Source organism: Pygocentrus nattereri, chromosome 22 (genome assembly GCF_015220715.1).
Source record: "Pygocentrus nattereri isolate fPygNat1 chromosome 22, fPygNat1.pri, whole genome shotgun sequence".
Classification (NCBI taxonomy): Eukaryota; Metazoa; Chordata; class Actinopteri; order Characiformes; family Serrasalmidae; genus Pygocentrus; species Pygocentrus nattereri.
In genome coordinates, this window is record NC_051232.1 from 14,359,579 (window position 1) to 14,381,490 (window position 21,912).

At 37.9% G+C, this 21,912-nt stretch overlaps 1 protein-coding gene across 1 annotated transcript in view; it reads right to left on the reverse strand.

The window, feature by feature from the left end:
* The window catches only part of fam160a1a (family with sequence similarity 160 member A1a), a 55,334-nt gene that overhangs the window by 15,595 nt on the left and 17,827 nt on the right, over positions 1-21,912 (reverse strand). The window contains 3 exon segments of the mRNA XM_037533089.1: positions 4,807-5,098; positions 6,321-6,731; positions 11,200-11,380. Of these exon segments, the coding sequence (XP_037388986.1) occupies positions 4,807-5,098; positions 6,321-6,731; positions 11,200-11,304 (808 nt within the window). The 5' untranslated portion in view covers positions 11,305-11,380.

Sequence of the window (21,912 nt, forward strand, 5' to 3'; positions counted from 1 at the left end):
AGATTGGGTGCACACTGATCAGCTGCACTAATATCTAAAGTAACCATGGCCAGTGCCAAGCATAAGGCCAGAGGGATATAAACTTCCCCAGCAATGGAACAGCATTCTCTAAAGTTTAAGGGTCTCCATTGAATACCTTTGGAATGAACTGGAATGCCGTTTGTGAACCAGTCTAGTCAGTCAACATCTGTACCTGACCTCAGTAATGTGTTTCTGGCTGAATGCAATCAAATCCTCACACGAATGTTCCAACATCTAGTGAAAAACCTTTTGAACAGTTGGGGCTGTTACCGCAGCAAAGGGTGACAACTTCCTTGAATTTCAGACGATTTCTTAAAAAAAGGGCATCAGTTTCCAATAGCTTACCGACACTTTGGGCCAATGGGGGGGGTGTCCAATTCAGCAGCTTATGTACTAATAACATAATGCAAAGCCATGCAAATGAGCACAGCTGCAACTTCATGATTAACATACGAGCAGGGTGTTTAGCTCACATGCTTCCTGTAGGAAAGTTTGTTTCCACCAAAGATCAGGGTTATTATAGGTTTTAAATGTTCATTACTTTTTGTTGTTAGTTTTTATTTTGGTTTTAAATTTGTTTTTAAATTAGTTTGTAAGTTTGGTTTCATATAGTTTTAAGGTGCTGTTAATGGTCTAAATTTTGTTTTTATTTGCTGAAAAGTAACAACTGTACATTTTTTTTAGATTCAGTTTTAGCTATAGTCTTAGTATTATGATTAACATTAGGTTAACAGGTATTTGTAAGCATGGAACAAAATGAACACAGCCAAACATAGAAGAGTTCTAGTTTAAACTCTTATTCCTGCACTGAAAAAATGAAGACTAAATATAACTATAATCATAATGTCAAACAGGAATTCCAATAATTTTCAAAAATGGTACAAAATCTCTTAAAAAAATATGTAAACAAAGTAATTCAAAGTGGTTTGCTGTGAAAATCTCCATTTTAGACAAACTCATTAAGTCAAAATTGTTCACAATGGTGCTGACAGTAACCAGATGTCCACCTCTAAAAGCTTGCTCACAGAAAGTTATTAAATAAAATAGTTGTGAATACGCTACCTGATGTCGGAGATATTGTTTTATGATAGTTGTTTCATCCATTTATATTGGAGGGGGCATTGCAGGGTGTTGAGGCAAAATAATAATATAAAAAAAAAAAAATTCCCAATATTTTATCCTCATAGAAAAACTCAGAAGACACATATAGGCTCACTATCCAAATGAATGGGCTCATGTGGAGCTTTACAGCATAAATCATGGTTTGTAAATGCTTAAACATTTTACCTAGAAGAATGCATTCATTTCGTGAACAAAGAACAGCACAGATCATTAACATAGCTGTTATATTTCTGAGGACTTTCTAACAGTGCCTCATGCATTTTAAATACATAACTAAATGCAAACCACTTCACTCAGCCAATGAGTTGATCAACCAATCATCAACTAATCAGCACTCAGTAATAGTATAATACTAGCTTTCTATGGGCCACAATAAGTTTGCTGTAGAAAAAAGGAACTATACAGGTACTATTTGCTTTTTAGTGAAATACATCCTTCATCTAGTGAGAAACTATTTTAATTTTTATGTGTTTAGCCATTTGGTTCCATTCAACCCATTCACTGAGGACTTGCTCGCAGGCGCCCTCTGGAGTTTTGAAGTCATGTTTTGGATATAATGGGAAAAACAGGAAGTGGCCAGGATCCTCTTAAACCAACTCCATGGCCATGCTTGCCCATTGTGACCCCTGGTTCTTATCACCAACACTATCAAATCACCTCTGAATGATTTTATTCTGAAAAAATTAAAATCAGTGCAATTCCCCCTTTAACATTACATAATCATTATAATCATCCACAACCCAATGTTCTGTACTTTGAGAGGGAAACTCTAATAATAGGACATGCAAATGAGGTGAAAACTCAAAAGAGCAGTGACCCCCCTTTGATCTTGTTATGGATGGTAAAGGTCACTTTTTAACACCGAAATAGTATTTGCAACAGCACAACACATTAGTAAATCTGACCCACTGTGTACTATAATTAATATTGGATTATATATGCATCAGATCTTGCACAAATGTACTGATTCACTCTAGATGTGGGTGAATATGCCAAATATTATCATGATAGTTCAAGACCTTTTCACAGTACACAATATGAATCACAATATTTAGTTTTTCAAGACAGAATAAGTTGTAACAGACAAAGCAGAAACCTGCCACATAAAATACTACGATAAAAGCAGAAAAAAATAAGAAGGACAAATGACCAAGGAAACTACAATGACTTACCTGACATTTTATAAACTGCACTGCACTAATTTCACTGAATATCTAATTAAATAGGCCTATGGCTCGACTTTGTTAGTCAGCGTTCAGTACTGATGATAATACCCAATATAGTGAGAAAAGTGTATTGTAACAATTTACCACGTCAATGACAACAATCTTTTTATATAATTTTTCCTCTTAATTAAGTCATATTTGTATTTAAGATCATAAATGTGTGGTCAACCAAGTCTAATTCCTCATACTGTAACCCACTGAGCAAAATAAAGCAGATTCTGATTCTAATACATTGTGATTTTCTGTCTGTGAAAAAGCAAGAACATTTCTGACTAATGTGCAGTAGGTGGATTGAATGTATAATTAATCTACAGCATCATGATCTGCAAATGAGCAATTATTACTATGACCAGTCACGCCATGGTTATGAACCCTAAACAAGCGGCTGTTTATGACTCATTTATAACAGGTTTTTCATCTAAGCCTGTACAGCCAGTTTCCAGTCATGTTTGTTTGTAATTGTTAACATTAAATGTGTAATTCGATACACAGCCAACATGCTTGCTTTATTCAGCATTACCATTCTGTCTTTAAGATGAGCCCATTCACTCAACAGGCCAAACTCCCTCTCACTCTCTAAATGCTAAATAAAAACATTAATGCATTAACACAAGTGCATTAAACAAAATCATCACTGTATACAGTTCTGTTTGAGATCAGCATGTTGAGTAAAAACAGAAAAATTAAAAAATGAGCCATCTGAGATGTGTTAAGATGAAATTTAAATAGTGCTATATTTATACTTCTTTCTTAGCTGTTATTAAAATAAATGAACAACAGCCAACAATATAAAAAATATGTATTTATTAATTACGCAAATTCTAGCTAGACACCAGCTACCTGCTCTGCATACTGCAACCAATTTACACATTATCACTGAATTGAAAGATACTGATCTTAGTTATTATTAAGACTTTGGTTTGAATCCAAGTCACCAAGTCTATTATTTATTTATTTTATTTTAATTTTTTACCTAATTTTATAACCAATTTTTATCTCCAATTCCACCCGCTACTAGGACTCCCCCAATCACATGATGCTACCGAACGGTAGGAGGGTGAAGGCAACACAGGCTTCCTCCGAGAACCTGTGAAAACCAGCCACCGCCTTCTTTTCAAACTCCTGCTCAGCGCAATGTCACGGGACAGCTGAACGCGCTCAGAAGAAAGCGCCAACTGCCATATCTGTTCAGTCAGCTAACAGACACCTACACTGACTAGTATCGCATTGAGTGATGGGGGGAGAATGGGGGCCATCCTACCCACCCAGAGAGAGCAAGGCCAATTGTGCTCTCTTGGACTCCCAACTACGGGTGGCTGTAGCATCACCAGGGATCTCCTGATGATAGGGTCAGCGCTTAGATGGTCGTGCCAGTCGGAGGTCAACAAGTCTATTTTCATAGAGTTTTCAGAGATGGTGATGATGATGATGCTTCAAAGGTGATAAATCATTGTGTTGGGAAAGAGAACTGAGAGGATAAATTACTAGAGAGGATAAAAACTAAAGGATAATTTTTTACTTTAAACAGCTCACTAAATGATAATAATATAATTTTATTCACTTTGACAATTAAAATAGTTGATTATTATGGAGAATTAATGAGTTTTTGAAAAGATTAACAGCTTGTGTTTAGCAAAATACTAACTTATTTTTATTTCTCTACTAAAAGGGGTATATATCATAATATAGATATAACACTACACATTACATTATTCTTCTTTGTAAGGCTCTACTTCCTGAAAGGAAATCAAGTCAGCAAATCTTTAACGGGCCCATATCATGAAAAAAGAAAAAAAATAGCCCACTTTGAATTAATACAGGGAGTGTCACCCGAAAGAGGCCCTGAATATTCTGTAATAACTCTCGCTAGAGTGAAGCAATCTGAACAAAACAACGTGCAATGCATTCCTCAGTATACAGCGCTTCAGACAAGCCGGGATGCCCGTGCGCTGGAGCGATAAGGTAAGCGCCAGGCGGTTTGCAACTTCCAAGTGCAATCCCTGTACCCCTTTATGTGCCTGGCAGAAAATGGAGATCACTTCCAACATCACAATCAGTTACAACATATGTCAAGGTATGTAGCGTATTTTTTTGGTTCAGATTGCTTTATCGTTACAACAAAATATTCGGGGCCTCTTTCGAGTGACCCTCCCTCTATTTTTTGTACACACATACTACACACACTGTCCAAATATACTATCGTACAGCGAGTGCACACATGTTTCAAACAGCACGCATATTCAAATAACATGCTTTATGCAAATGACAAAGACACCACATCGCCTCCTAAACTTCCTGTAGTGTAATAAAATCTGTCAGAATGGCTGTGTCGATCATACAAGCATTATACAGCACTAAAGAACTTCATCAGGCTTTTCCCATGACTGACGACTAAGCATTGCAGGCCTACACAATACAAGGCAAAACCAGGCAGCACTTACCGGACAGAAGTAAGTATTCTCAGAGATATGTTTGGCCACCACATGGTTTTCAGCAGACAGTGCCATGATGAGGAGCAGGGCATCTCTGGCCTGCTGCCCCACAGCGCCCTCTCTGTGGATGAAGGGGATCAGCAGAGAGAAGATGAGGAAGTTAGCAGCCCCCTGATCCTCACTGGTGTGGAAGAACAGTTCCAGGACTGAGGGATCTTTGGACAGGACGCAGCACAGCTGGTTCAGGAGCAGAACCAGCTCAGTCTCCACACTGCCTGCTGTGCCAGGTGTGCAGGGCTTCACAATATGGACAAAATATATAATTGTGATTATATTGTGATAAAACTGCAACAACAATATTCCTTGCAAAATATATACATAATTGTGAACTCTTGATGTGAGACAGTTAATGGCTGGCTTGCAATATGTTGACCAAAATTATTGATATTTCCTTGCTGGTGTATGAAAACAACATTAATAAAAAATTTTTTATTATTATTTATTCACAAAATTCAAAAACTCCAGCTGCCCTTTACACAATTTCACGACAGAATCTGAGAAACATAAAAGCATCATAAGGACGATGTGGTAGATTTCTCTGCTAAAAAAAAAAAAAAAAGTTGTAGTGGACAAGTACTGTTAGTATAACGTTGGTGAGATAAAGCTTAATCTGAAGCTTTTACTCACCTTAAGTAATCTAAAATGATTTGTGTAAGAAGCAAGACATGATTTTAATTATGTGTTTTTCCCAAGAGCTGAATGTGTGAATCTAACATGTAAGGATGTACCTACACAGCTCAAGAGCTGCATTTACAGAACAATCTCAGTTATGTTGGTACAATAAAAGTGGTATTTACATAGGACATCACATCGTCCAACATGTTTAACAGTTCAGTTATGTTATATGTGGGAATATTAGTTTCAAAAATCAAATGATTTTTTTAAAATTTGTGGTAAATAAGGTTTTACTTAAGTTTTTTCCATTTGGAGGCTGTTTTAACAGTAACTCAGTTAATTGTCACATATAACAAGCCTAAAGTCTGAATTAATCAGGCTGAATTCCACTGTAACATTCTGAAGTATCTAATATTCTACTTTTAATGTTTAATCTACTAATAAAGATAAGATGGAAATAGTATCACATTAACATATGGACTGTTGACATATGGAGCAATAGGGCTCCAACAATAGGTGATTAGTGAATTACAAATTTGGTAAATCTCTACCAAAAGTTTGTGCACACCTGGTCAAATTCCATGTACCTGTTGATTTACTAAGTGAAAATAAGTAAACACATTTTCTATAGGTTTTATTGCACAATTACTGTTTATTTGCTACATTTAACAACCTGACACATGTGGCTTGTGCAAAATATATGGCACATTTTATTATTTTTCTTTTTAACTTACTTCTGTTTACAAAATCAGCATCTATGTTGGTACATGGACATGGAATTTGACCAGGGGCATTCAAATTTTTTGCACCTGACTGCCCCTATGTGATAGCAACTGTGCCGTACCACTGTGCCAGCTGAGCCAGAGCAAGATGACAGCAGCATCATCAATGGCCGTAGGATGGGTTTGTGGTGCAGCAGCGGCTGCCTGGCCTGAGCAATCAGCATCTCATACATCTTCAGCTGGTCTAGCTTCATGTCATCCGTGAACTCTCTCCTGAGGCTCCAGACAAAAAGCCTCTCCATCACATTCTCCATCACTACAAACTCCAGGATGGGCCCCATTGCTCCGTTCTGGCCACTCTCCTCCTCAATCAGCAGGAACAGCATGTGTTCCACATAGTTTTGCACTGCGCTCGCCTCATCACTGGGAACTGCACCCAAACGAGGGCCTCCATGACCTCCGATCCCCAGACCAGGGCCTCCAGTCCCTAGACCACTCCGTAAGGGGTCATGCTTCTCCAAGATCTTCACCACCTGATAACAGAGAGAGTTTCAATGCGAAGCACAGCACAGCTACCTACAGCTAAGGGATTGTTTAGAGGCAGTGCTAAGTACTAAAAGTATGCTGTAGAAATCAAGCAAAAGCCCTCCACTAACCTCTAATTGAACACAAATATATCATTCAGCCTTTCCAGTTTTATAGTGAGATTTTTTTTTATATAATAAACAAAATCTTTCCTATTTGGTTTATATCATATTTTAATAGTATTGGACACTATTACAAAGCAAGGGAAATCCACAAATTTTTAAACAAAAATTAAAATGTTAAGGCACAAACAAAGCCATTAAGAGGGGTTTGATGTGAAATGCTCAGTTCTAGACAAACTTACCATGTCTGGTGGTGATAGGAACCAGAAGACCACCTCAAAAAGCTCCCTCATAGAAAGTTATTGCATGAAATGTTGAGTATGCTACCTAATGTGACAGACATTGATTTATAATTGTTTTGAGAAGGATTTGGGTGTAAATTTTTTTTTTTTTTTACACAATTCATTCATAGTGGAAGCATACTTGGTGTGGTGAGCAAAACAGTCCCTGAAAACATTTTTTTCAGATTTTACAGTACTGTCCCATCATCAACATTACAAATAAAAACTCAGAAGACATGTGTAGGTTCACTGGTGGTTTTGGATAGTAAATAAAATGGTTTTATTTGTGTTGTAGATATTGTGACCCCTGGTTCCTATCACCGCCACAGTAAATAACTAGAGTCTCTACAAAGAACCATTTCTAAATGACTTTGACCAACCCTCAACCACAGAATTCATGAGAACTTGTGATAAGTTCTTGTGATCCCTTTTAACAAAAACATGGTTACATGGCTGCTCCAGTACTACTACCACTACTAACAATAATAGTAACTTATTAGCTATTTTATATTTGTAACTGTATAATTGCATAATGTAAACTTTAAACTCACAGTTTTGGTTTCTTTGAAAAACTCAGCACTGATGCACAAAATCCTTCTATTTTGGTTTAATTAGACCTTAGTGCAGTTTTTGATACCGTTGACCACAACCAGCGTCTTGAATGCTGGGTCAGCCTCTCCAGCACAGTTTTAGAATGAGGAGTCCCCCAAGAATCAGTCTTAGGGCCATTGCTTGTCTCTTTGTACATGCTACCTCTAGGTGATGGCATTAGGAAGCATAGTATAACACCCAGCTATACATTTCTATTCCTTCTGAAGATCAAGACTCTGTAGACAGACTAACCTGCTGTATGTCATATTTCTCAGTGGATGCTGCAAAATTACAGCTAAAAAATGCTGTAATTAAATAATAAAAAACTGAAATACTGATTGTTGGTACACAAAGTCAGAGAAACTTAGTTCTTTAGCTTCATATACCAAACCTGAAGTATGAAACCTGGGTGTGACCTTAGACTCTGAGCTCTGTTTTACCCCGCATGTAAACACAGTCACTAAAGTTGTTTTTTCATCATTTAAGAAATATTTTTGCTTCTGCCTTTTGTTCATGCATTTGTTACAAGCAGACATGACTACTGTAATGCTCTTCTTCCTGGACTTCCTAAGAAAACTATACATCCCTTACAACTTGTACAAAATGCAGCAGCATACTAACTAAAACAAAAAAAGACAGCTCACATAACTCCTGTTTTAAAAGAACTGCACTGGATGTCTGTATCATTCAGGACAGATTTCAAGTTTTTGCTACTGGACTTTAAAGCTCAACAACCTAGCAACTGCTTACATGACAGAGAGTCTGTCTGTTTACGTTCCGGTACGTAATCTAAGATTTGCAGATAGTGGCCTTCTACAGATACCCTCTGTAAAATACAGAAAACATGGACAGGCCTCTTTCAGTTATTATGCTTCTGAACTGTGGAATTCAATTCCACCTTTTATTAGACAGTCAAACTCACTGCTCACTTTTAAGAAGCACCTAAAACATCTCTTTCAATTAGCATTTAATTAAACAGAATGTCTCATGGTGTTTATCTTGTAATTTAGTCTCCTTCTTTTTCTTCTGAATCTAATTAAATACTAATGAATTCTTTGATAAATATGTTTTACCACCTGTCTGTAAAGCAGTCTGAGCTGCCACCGGCATGAAAAGTGCTATATAAATAAAATTATTATTATTACTATTATTGCCAGAGTGGTGTATTTATGTGTATATGCACTGCTAGGTGCACTGCTGTATATAATGTATACATTAGAGGCCAAAAGATTTCTGTAAATTAACACTCCATGTATGTAATTTACAGTTTTTATTGAATACAAATCATCATGTTTGTATTTAAAGATTAAAAGTATTGTAGTAATGCTAGTATTTCATTGTTAAGTTTTGATTGTAAATGAAAGGATTAACTTCTTGAAAATTAAAACAATAAATATCAAGATTGTTTTCTCAGTGGTATATAAGTAGATACAGCCAAGTGAGCTCTCTCATTTGTTAGAACTTCAGGAGCTGGACTAAAGGCCTGACAGGTTAGATTACCTACCAACATAATTAGGATGATTTGATTTACAATGGGTGGAACTAATTTTCATGAGTAGTCTGGAGGTTCTAGACACATTACTGACTGTGAATACGAGTCATAATTCAAGTAGATTTCAGTCAGTTGATAAAATTAGAAAACAGTGGCAGCAGCGCTTATGCCAGGACTCTACTGAAAAAGTCACTGTACAACTGATACATAAAGCTCAAATATATGTTCTTTCCGTAACAAACATGATCAGAAACTGACCACTCATGAATGGCTAGAGGACGGCCAACACAATCTGGAGGAGCTACAAGGGAAGAGTTTTTAATAAAGCAAACATTTCACCAATAAATAAACACAATGTCACATGTGTGGTGGCTGTTTCTGATAAAATGACCAGTAGGAGTAATAAACTAGACATTCAGGTGTTTCTAATAAAATGGCCAGGAAGTATGCATTACATTACATTACATTAGCATCTGCCATAGAGGCCCATTCTCTGGCTCTCCTCTCCTCTCTCTTGTACACAAAACAATGTAGGCAGTGTTCTGGGTCACTCTGTCAAGTCAAAAGCCTGCATGCCATATAAACACAATCTGCTGACCTCAGGTCAGCTCAGCAGTAAAACACATCAGCCTACAGCAGTTTAGTCCCCTCATTCAAACTGAAGTTATGAGGAGTGTTTTAGCCTAGACCAGGCGCTAAGCCGCAACACAGGGCAGCTAATGACCAAAAGAACTGATCGGCATATAATAGTCTTAAAGGCACAGTAAGAAAAACGGTGTGCTTAATTGTAAATATGAAAAGAGATTGAAAAATGATCATTGTTACAATTAATTAAGGCTACTTTTGGTGCATAATGCCACTCAAACCTCATAAGTGAAAATAGAGCAGCAAGAAAAATGTCAAATGAGTATTAATTATTATTATTTTCCTAAATTTACACCAAATGACTACATTGATTAAAATGTGGTGACATTTGAAATGTTCTAAACTGAGATGGCAGAAATCTACACCTGTAATAGAAATCCTCTGAACTCTGCTAAATATGTTTCATCTACATTTACAGTGTGGCCTGCCTTATTTGTTTTTGGCGTTAGCACTCTCACAAGTCAGTCCAAGGTTATTTCAGAGTTAGCTAGATAACTAGGTTAGGTCTAAGGAAGTTAAACAGTTGTGGAGCCACCAGCACTGCCAGCAGAAGCAAAACAAAGGGCATTTCAGCATTCTTCACAGGCTCTAATGTTTGAAATTTAATCCTAATAAAGCTGCTGCTACTGAAATGCCTTTTTTTTCTTCACACATCACAGTTTGGTGCTATGAAGGGTCACAGAACAGGACACAAATAAAAAATTAAAAGGTAAAATATTCAAACACAGCTTTTTAGCTGGGATCTCTATAACTCAGTTTGAGCTGATTTTGGAGATGCAGTTCCACACAAGTTGAAGCAAGATGTTGTGTAATGTCTTCATAAGCAAACAGTGACACTGGGCTACTTTCCTTTTTAGAAAATAGAGCAGCATAGAGCTTGTCTCTATTGTTTGCCTTGCTTCATTTAGCTGAAACTTCACATATAATTCAGATGTCCTTAGCCCAGTTTGAGCTACTTCTAAATGTTCTGTTCCTTCCAACGTTTGTGGACAAATTCTAGTTGCTGGTACACAGCCAACATGCCATTGGCAGAGAGGCCGTTATTAGTCACTAAGTTCATGTGCTGAAAGTTTCCAAAAGCTGAACAGAGGACAAATAAAATAATGTATTTTCACTGCCTGAAGTTTGGTGTGCAAGATATTATCAGTTACACACATGCTCTAATTAACTGCTTGAGTAGAAAGTGTAAAGTGCGTAACAGCCTTAAGTCGTATGATCCCATTACTACATGCAAAACACCACAAATGACTGCATTATTAAGCTAAAAGAGCAAGAAATGTAATGAGTCAGTGATGTATAAGGAGTAGAAAGTCCTATTTGTGAAGAGTATATGGAGAACAGTTACCTGAGCCCAGTGGTTCTTGAAGACAATCATGCATGTCTCAGGGTCCACACCCTTCAGGACCACAGTCTGGCCCCGCCGTGTCCCATTGACCAGTACAGATGCCATTATAACCTCACAACATGGTGTTTGTGTAGGAGGGGGTTCCTCACTGCATTCTGATTAAAGGCAATACATGCAGAACCTGAAAATGAATAAAACAGAGAACAAGTCATTAAAGTTTATTACTCAGTTATTAATCTTTAAGGTCAATATACTACACTTTTCTTGCATTTATTTTTTTCACTTAAATGGCGACATAAAATGCTTGTGTCTTACATGCAAATAAGCTCTGCTCTTATTGACTGCATTGTGCCTCATTCAAGAAGTACTTGGAGCTGAAATACTCCTTGTCAGGACTAACTGCTGTATAGGTGAATATACACTATATGGCCAAAACTATGCTAACACCTGTATGTTGCACCCAAATGAGGTTGTTGGACTTTCCCATGGAAAGCCATGGAAATTAATATAGAGTTGAACCCCCTTTTGCAACTATAACAGCCTTTCATCAGTATAACAGATTTTAGAGAGTGGCTACAGGAATTTCCAAACATTCAGTCAAAAGAGCATCCAAGGTGGCATCTATGACAGTTCCATGTATTACCCATTCTACTGGAAATGTTTGTCTGTGGACACTGCAGACTTATCTGCTTGGCTTTATCCACCTGTGAGCAACGGAAGTGGCTGAAACATCTGAACTCAATAATTAGGAGGGGTGTCTATATACTTTTGCATGTAAATGAGACAACTAAAAAGACTGGAATTCTTTGTCTTGGGTGTTTATATAAACCATGTATTAAGTACTTTTATTCAAAGCCTGTAATATTAAGTCATTTAGTTCATCTTTTACCTTGTTATCTGTCTTTTAGCTTGTTAGCTGTCTTTCAGCCTGTTAGCTAGTTGATCAGTCTAGTTCTAGTTAAGAAATTCAACTGTCAGTCCCTCATTTTAAACAAATTCTCAGCATCTCCCTTGGTGGTCAATGCAAGCAGCATCACAGACAGATTATTCCACTAAAAGGACACTGTTTTTAAATCAGTAATACAGAATTTAATTGTTGTGAGGCAGCAGATTTGGGGTTGGGGGGGGTTACTTTTTCGTCAAAATACTGCTTTAAATGCTTTGTGCCACTGCAGTAACACAATTATACAGTACTGATAACAATGATAACACTGGCATTGCTTTTAAAATTAAATCTGCATTTACTTCTTGCAAACAGATCTCAAAGTCAGTACATAATCCACCAAAACAACAGTATGAGAGCCTTGAGCAGGAGATTGTGCGCATAAGCCCCTCTTCTCCTCTCTCCTCCACTGGCCTCCACACAGCTATGAGAGGAATGTGTACAGAGTAACATGAACTGACTCAGGAAAATCACTGCTGAACTTCTGAAGCCTCAAGTAGATTCTCCACCAGCCCACCATGCACTCAGACACCAGCTGGTAGCATGGTTTAAAGGGGAATTCCACCAAATTTAAGATGTTTTTTGCATAATTCAGAGACATAAACAAGTTCACTCAGAGTGGTTTGATGTGGAATGGATCACTTCTGAGACTTTACAGTGGTGGCGATAGGAACCTGGTGTCTACAACACAAATATAGTCATTCTATTTACTAACCAAAACCACCAGTTAACCAATGTCTTCTGTTTTTATATGTAATGTTGATGATGGTCAAATAGTGATCAATTGGAGAAGATGCGTTCCTTTGGGGATACAATGCTTTGCATGGGAAAAAAACATTTTGGGAAAAAAAAAAACATTTTAGACAGAAATCTTTCCAAAATCTTCATAAAACAATGTCTCAGATACCAGGCAGTGTATTCATAACCATTTCATGTAATAGTTCTCTGTGAGGGAGCTTTCAGAGGTGGATGTCTAGTTCCTATCACCACCACTGTGAACAGTGCTCAGTTAGTTTCTCTAGAACAGAGCATTTCAAACCAACCACTAAAGTTTGTTTGTTTACATCTTACCCACTTAATTGTGCATAAATATTGAAAGATCTGTGGAACTGACCACAAATGGGTGGGAATCCCACAATACTGTGGCTGACATGCCTCTTAAAGGTGACACAATGCCTTGGCCATTTACAGCAGTGGCACAAACATCATTTTATTCATTAAGTTCATGTAGTTTGCTGCCATTTGACTCTGAACACGATTTATACTGTCAACAAGTGTGGTAAGACAATCACAATCAGAACTGGTTTTCTTGTCCAAGTGAGACAGTACTTGAAATGAGCTTGTGTTTTCAGCCAGATTTTGTTCCACTTTCCAGACTGTTCACAAGGTGTTCTTACTCTACACAGAAATGGTGGCATTAATATTTAAGAAAAAAATGTTAAATAGGTTTAAGGACATTTGAATTGCCACTGAAGTATATTTGTATGTTGGGAATCTGCATTGTTTAACCAAAACATTAATGACTAGCTCTATAATGAAAATGCTTTGACTGAATAGCGATCTAGACTAATTTGTAACAATCAGGTACTGCTGTTGGCAACACACATTTTGAGTGTTTGCTCTTTCAGTTAGAGTTAGAGAAGCTAAGCTACTCAAAAAAAAAAAGGAAAATTCTGTCCCACTTTACACACTAAAACCTGCCAGTAACTACTGCAGCTGTATTCACTTATAAAGATGGATCACAGTAGTACAGCTTACGTAAATATACATGCATCAACTTCAGGTTTTACTCTTGTAATCACACAAGTGTATCTTCACTTCTGTAACAGGATATTTTCTCTAATGTAATTACACATGTAACTTGGTAAACAGCGTACACCGGATCTGTATAAAAAACAGCAACTTTTCAAACATTTAGCTATCTGATATACTCGTGTGGTGGTATGATAACCAAAGTTCTGTAAATCATTTGGTAATGTGACTGTATTTAAACAGCAACATCAGCTGTCCAAGTATGCAAATCAACCCCTTAAAATCACAAGCTTACATATTGCTTATTAGTAAGTAAATACATGGAATACAATGCAAACTGGCCAAGTTATTCCTAGGTTATAGAAGTCCGCAGTAAAACTTTGGACCTCCTGGTGGGTGCTGGCATTTAATTGGATAGTTCCTGTGTAGTTTCTCACATACAGACCCAGCAGCAAGTAAAAAGGCAAATAGTACAGTTAAAAATTAAATGGAATGTTAAAAAAATGTGACATTGATTTTTGCACCATGCACCAACTGGACAGCACGTTTCACTTTATTTAACTCCAAGTTAAAAAAAAAAAAAAAAAAAAAAAAAGAGAGCCTGTATGCAAGAGCTCATTGCATGTGCAGCTATTTTTAGCGCATGCAATTAAACCCACATGCAGACTTTATAATCGGAAACTGGGAGATTCCACTCACACTTGCTTAGAGCTGTTCTCCAGGCAGAAGGAACATGACAGAGCACCAGATTTGACTGTAGTGTTTTCCATCCAATTTTTCGCACATTTTGCAAATATGCATAAAAAAAAACTAGGAGCTACAAAGGGGAAAAATATATATATGTTGCATTGCGACATGCCGATAAAGGTTAAATGCGAAAAATGGTGAAAGAAACCGATTTATAATGTAAATGTTGACATAGTGGGAATGAAAGTTGTGCATTTGACTCTATGTTAACAGCTTATCAACATGACAGTATTTATGGTTATTGCGGTGAATTGTCACAATATGCTTTTTGAGCATGTCATGGACATCATCATGCTTAGAAACACTGACCAGCTGCATGTTTGATTACAGAGAGCAGAATGTGAAAAGAGTGTGAAATATAAAATACAAACCACTTAATTCAAAGTTTTTGTTGGTGTTTTTAAACAAGACACTGCTCTGTCTAGTTCTAGTTAAACTAAAAGATGCAGGAAAAAAACATTGTGGCATACTATGTATCAGGAAAATGGCTTTAAGTATTGTGATATTATATTTTTTGCCATACTACCGAGCTCTGCTCCATGTCCTATCAGAACTGTTTGTTCTAGTGGCGTTTGCAGGGTGGGTGACCGAAGTGGGTCTTCAGCCCTCCTTAAATGTGCCACTATCCACTCTGTCTAACATCTCTCTCAGCGAAGGTGCAACAAATGTTGTGCATGAAATGACAGCAAAGAATGGTAAAACTGAAATCTACTTTCTAAAAACAAGTAACAGGTGGTCCTTAATGAGCACACAAGACAGTCAACCAGAATACACACACACACACACACACACACACACACACACACACACACACACACACACACACACACGTGTCTTAAAGGCACAGTAACAAAAACAGCCTGAGAGCTTAAAAATTCAATAGAAATAGGGGAAAAAATGTAGGATATAGACCCTGTAAATTGTAATAATGCACTAGAATTCTTTTTTGTCCTGTATTACAATTATTTTGACACTACGTGTGCTTCACAGAGATTTAATGTGAGTGTATTTTCTAGGAAACACAGTAATGCCATGAACTGTCTGTATGCTCTTCAGTTTCATTTATATTTGATGATGTGTAGGAAGGATAAGGGCTTGATAACACTTCCACCAACATCATTCCTCACAGGAAAGTGGTGACAGTTCATATTAGAATGCCATCTGTTACACCTATGTGTCTCTTAAATATGTCAGTTTGCTATATAAATTCACCCTAAAGTCAACATTTTGCTAAAGAGTACCACTTGGATCTTACGCAGAACTGTATTTATATTTAAAACTATGAGTACCGACTGTATGATTAGGAAAGATATAGTAAAGGCTGGTATGAGCTAGCTAGGAGCTGTATAGTGAATATAAGTATGAATTAAATAGAGGTTGTGTAGTCAATCTTAGCATGAATTAACTAAGCCTGCATAGTGCACAACATTAATTAGTTAGATATTAGCTAGAGTAAGGATTAGCATCAATTAGCTAATGGCTGTCAATATTAGCATGAATTAGCTAGGAGCTTTATATTAGCACAAATGATCCCATCTCTACCAGCACTAATCTTCCGTGCAGAGTAAGTGCAGAGCCTTGCAGGTAGTCACAGTCATATAGGAAAGAGAGTAGTACTATATCTATATTTATAACCGTCTCAACACTGCCACAGTTTAATTCAGTTCAGGAGACAATGCGTGACCAAATGCTAAACCCACAGACCTAACAGATGGATGTGTCTCAAAAACCATAAGCCCCACATTACGATCCCCACAGGGGGTCAACCGCCCATAAACTTTCATTGTCAAGCTTCAGACAACACTCTCCAGCCTGTCACTAGACAGACAACTTGGAGCATCCCTGAATTTCCAGCCAGTCGCACTCCTTTAGCGTTAAATGAAAGAGTGTGACAGAAAGAAAGACACAGAAAAAACAAACTGGTTCTGAGTTAAATTTGGAGAGCCAAGGAAATTTGCAGTAGAGAACAGCGGAAAGTGTGAGGCCATCTGAGAAAATCTGACGCTTATCTCCGCATATGCGTCAGCCTCATCATCGCTCGCCTGCATTACATGATTCTAATATACATTGCTTTTACAGTGTAATTATGACTTAGAGCTATTACACCTTCAAAGGCTGGCAGTGAGTAAAGTTTGTTTAATTAACGTTTATTAATAATACTTTTAAAGGGCAGCGGTGAGTAATGTTTATTTGATGTGTGACAGTGAATTGTGTTTATTTTAATTACCACACATCAAGGTAACAAGTGAGCCAATCAGCCAATTCAGCTAGTTTAAGCCATATACAAATTGTTTTAAATCAAAATCATTTATATGGCAAATAATCGACACCTAAAATGTCATGATCGTGAAAAATTCTTACACAGTAAATTTCTTCTGCATTTCTAGAACACTGAATATGTCCTACCTGTCTTTGTATGTAGCCGCTAGCTGAAGGGACCTCCGTATAAACCGAGCGTCAGCATCTTCAAAAGATCCAGCAGATTTACATTCAAGTCCAGGCAACTACAGTAAACTACATTAAATCCCACAAAGAGAAAAGGACTCGGACCAGGAATGAAGCTTCAGCCTGAGAGGGAAAAGAGCAGCTTTTGTGTAGGAGTGCAGCGTGAGTGAGTGAGGGAGGAAGTGACAGGATGGAAGTGAGTGATGAGTAAGACCCTCCAGTAATGCTTACAGCCAGAAAGCGGGAAAGAGGGATAGCTGGAGAGAGAGTGGGAGGGGAAAAAGGGTAAGGAGAGTAGGAGGAGTTTGGTCATGTATAGTGGTCATAAGCTTGGAGCAGAGCATGCAGGATTTCTTCTAAATGAAAATGCACCCTCTCAAGAATGTAAGTAAAGGTTCCAAAACCACACTGAAAACAAAAGCCCATTCACTACAACCCTCAAACAGCAAAGCAATTCACAAAACACTGGAGCTCCCACACAAATACAAACACAATCTGCTGAGCTGTGGTGCTTTATTATTTTTTTGACTATATTAAAGTGCTCATAAGACGAAGAACTGAATTTTCCTCATGTTCTGAAAATCGAGGGAGTACATAATCATTTTCATATTCAGCTTACAGCAGTTTAGCTCCACTCATCCAGCCTACAGTAGTACAGCCCCACTCATTCAACCTACAGTAGTTTAGCCCCACTCATCCAGCCTACAGTAGTTTAGCCCCACTCATCCACCCTACAGTAGTTCAGCCCCACTCATTCAACCTACAGTAGTTTAGCCCCACTCATCCACCCTACAGTAGATCAGCCCCACTCATTCAACCTACAGTACTTTAGCCCCACTCATTCAACCTACAGTACTTTAGCCCCACTCATTCAACCTACAATAGTTTAGCCCCACTCATTCAACCTATAGTAGTTTAGTCCCACTCATCCAGCGTACAGTAGTTTAGCCCCACTCATCCAACCTACAATAGTTTAGCCTCACTCATTCAGCCTACAGTAGTTTAGCCCCACTCATCCACCCTTCAGTGGTTTAGCGCCACTCATCCAGCCTACAGTGGTTTAGTCCCACTCATCCAGCCTACAGTAGTTTAGTCCCACTCATCCAGCCTACAGTAGCCCTGTCCCTTCATGCTTAAATTACATAGTTTTTCAGCCCATAGTGCTTTTCAAGTGCAAGTTTGAATGGTAGTGTACAGAAATGCTTTACTATTAATAATAATAATAATAATAATAATAATAATAATAATAATAATAATAATAATAATTATTATTATTATTATTATTATTATTATTACTACTACTACTACTACAGTGATATATTAATTATTGTAACTATTAAAATGTTTTTATTATTATATAATGTGTATATGTAGCTTCATCCATTACATGTTTGGTGTCTGAAGTTTACTTCTTAATTTTAGCACTGGAGCCACAAATATAATAGCTAATAAGTGGTTGGTGTGGTGTAGTGGGTAACGCCTCTGCCTTCTACGCTGTAGACTAGGGTTCAATCCCCCACCTGGGTAAGCACCCTACACTATACCAATAAGAGTCCTTGGGCAAGACTCCTAACACTGACTTCGCCTACCTGTGTAAAATGATCAAATTGTAAGTCGCTCCGGTTAAGAGTGTCAGCCAAAATGCCATAAATGTAAATGTAATAAAGCATTAGCACTAATTAGCACAGTGCTAACTGCATGCCTGAATCATTACATGCCTCATACAGTGTGGAGTTGTTCAGTAATCTCAAAAAGACCTAATAATGCGATTTGACACTGTATTACATACTGTACTCTCTATAAGCATGGACAAAAACATGTATAAAACTTGTGCCTTGGGATAAGGTGGAAATTATGCGATTCCATGAAGTCTTCAAGAATTGCAAGAAAACCTGTTCTCAGTATGTGCTGAAGCTCAAAGCTAGATCAAACACTTGGGTTTTTAAAGCCCTGCTAGACTTTGCTTCAGAAGGCACCAATAAAATCCTAAGCTCAAACATCTACTCCACATCTGAGGACAAAAAACAGAATTAGGGCATATGTCTGCTCTGCTTTTTGTGTTAAACAGGTCAACCCTCTCAAGCCCTTCACCCATTCAGATCTGACTAGCCTGAACCTGAATTTTAATTCTTGAGCAGCTGGGGTTTTTTTCCAGTTAACAGATGGATTTCCATACCAGACTGTATGAGCTTATGTAGGCGGCTTACAAAGAGTCAGAGAGATTACCAACACACCACAGTCACGATTAACCAATTTAAACCACACAACAGTGCTGTGTAACACCGTGCAAGAATTGATCCTTTGCATTGGCAACATTCTCCTGCCTGAGCTACAATTTGCAAAGGCCCCAAAAGCTTATCAACACAACACCACCCCGATTAACCAATTTAAACCAGACAACAATGCTGTGTAGCACAGTGCTAGCATGAATTTGTATGAGCTACAATTAGCGAACAAATACTAGCTAGTAGCTTGTTCCCATTCAGCATGTCATGAACAAAGTTTTCCCCTTTAATTGAAATGAATAATTCACACAAAAAATGATAATATTGCCAGTGCAAAGGTACAAGATGGCATGGCCACCATTAACCAGTTTAAAGCAGACAACAATACTGTTCGACAACGCTACCTTTATTTTGCCTGAGCTATAACTAGCTAACAAAGAGAGCTGCTTATTCCCACTCAGTTAGGAACATGGAATTCAGGTTTCACCCACTTATTTAAAGAGGACTTTCATGCTGAAATGACCGCATTAACAATATATCAAATTCACAGAAAATAAGATGTCAAAGAGATTATGCCGAGTACTATACCATCCTGTCTTGCCCCGCCCTCATCTGTTTTTCTCCTTTAGTTTACGTTCCCTCATGTCTCTGCCATGTGATTCTGTTTGTTTTGCTTTCCCTGCTCTTCCCTTGCTCCTAACCACTGCCTTGTCCCTCACCTGTGTCTTATCTGTTGGCCTGCCCTACATTTGCTCCCAGGAGGCTCCTTCCTCCTGTATTTATAACCTGTGGTTTTGTCCTGTTCCTTGCTTGGTGCTGTTTGCTGTGTTCTCTGATTCTGGGTTGGTGTATTTATCCCCAGTATATGTACTTCGTTTGGTTCTGTGTGTTCTGTGTTTCACAATTCCACTTGTTTCTTAGGTTATTTTTCAAGTTTTGTAGTAGCTTTAGTTTTGTTTATTTCCATTTTCTAAATGGACAAAGTGAAAAATGAAGAGGTTTTTCAACACACACAAAAAAAGAAAAAAGAGGCCTCTGTTTTGAGTCACTTACAGAAATGCTGGTTAAATAAAATTAAAAAAAAGTTCAAAGTGCTTTAGTTGAACAAATTAACTGAGCAGACAAGTTACCTTTCCTGCTTTCAAATGACCAGCCAGCCGAGGGAAACAGTCTTAAGTTTTTGAATGAGTTGATCCAGAAACAACTGGCTTAATGCAAGTGATCAGATTATGCTGAAATTCATCATTTTATGATTCGTGTTTATCATATAGTGTGATCCATTCAAGACTAATTCAATAGGCTCAATTGATTATGGTGTTATATTTGCTTGTATTCTACACAGATACATCTTCTTGGTGGCCATGAAAAGCTTTGTGGTTGGCAGCAAACCCCTGCACTACAGAGACCATAAACAGAAATACGCTCTAAATAACAGATAAAATAAGACAAAAGTGTTCCAACATGAACATTACCATTAAATCCAGGCCTTCTGACTGAAGACAAAAGATATTTGCTCAGCAGAGAGGATGAATGAGAGATTAAGCGGGTGTGCGTTTTCCTCAGTTTGACTGTACTTATCCAATCTCAATAATTGGATTAATTATGCTGGTGTGAAGCTTCCATCCTTACATTTACATTTACATTTATGGTATTTGGCTGACGCTCTTATCCAGAGCGACTTACAAATTGATCAAGGCTAAGGCGGTGTTAGGAGTCTTGCCCAAGGACTCTTATTGGTATAGTGTAGGGTGTTGACTGGGATTGAACCCCAGTCTACAGTGTAGAAGGCAGAGGTGTTAACCACTACACTAACCAACCACCATCCTTGTGATCACAGGGACAACATCTGATATTATCACAGACAAAAGAAAAAGTAAACCCAAAGTAAACCCAAAATATTTTTATTGGACAACATGACTCATAGGGCTGTTACACTTGAGCTTTTACCTATGGCTGTCAGACTGTGAGGATGGCTTGTAGGCTGAGATTGCAACGTTACCTGAAGCAGTTGGCCGTGCACACGTAAAAAGCAGGCTAGTCCCCACACTGGGCTAACACCTAACAGCTAACCCCAAGACACTGGTTTGTCATTCAACTCTCTTTTTCTCCTTTAATCTTTACAATCTGATGTTAATCCTTCAACAACAAATTGAACCAGCTTACCTTAGGCTGCAACTCTCCACATCGGAGGTGTTTGGCACTAGATTTATGCTGTGTTATTTGTGGCATACTGGTGTAAGTCATGGCAAAGCTCATATCTGAGAAAGAATTTCGACCCATTTAGTGGATGCACCGGTATAACGCTCAGTTATTAGCACCATCCACTTACTGTTCCCTCTTTGTCTCATTCAAACTTGCAGCCTTTTATTTATTTTTTTAAACCAGAATATACATGTTCACATCTGCCATGAAAGTCCCCTTTCAATGGCCAACAGCTGCTTCACGCCTCAGTCAAAACACAGAAAACTCCTCTGTAAAACAAAAGCGCCACAGAAGAGTTCTGCTTGCAGCAGGTGCGCATTAGAGGCAGATTTTGCTGCCTGCTTGAGTGGTTTCCCACTAGAAATGAACTCAATCTAAAACGCTGCAGAAATGTTTTTC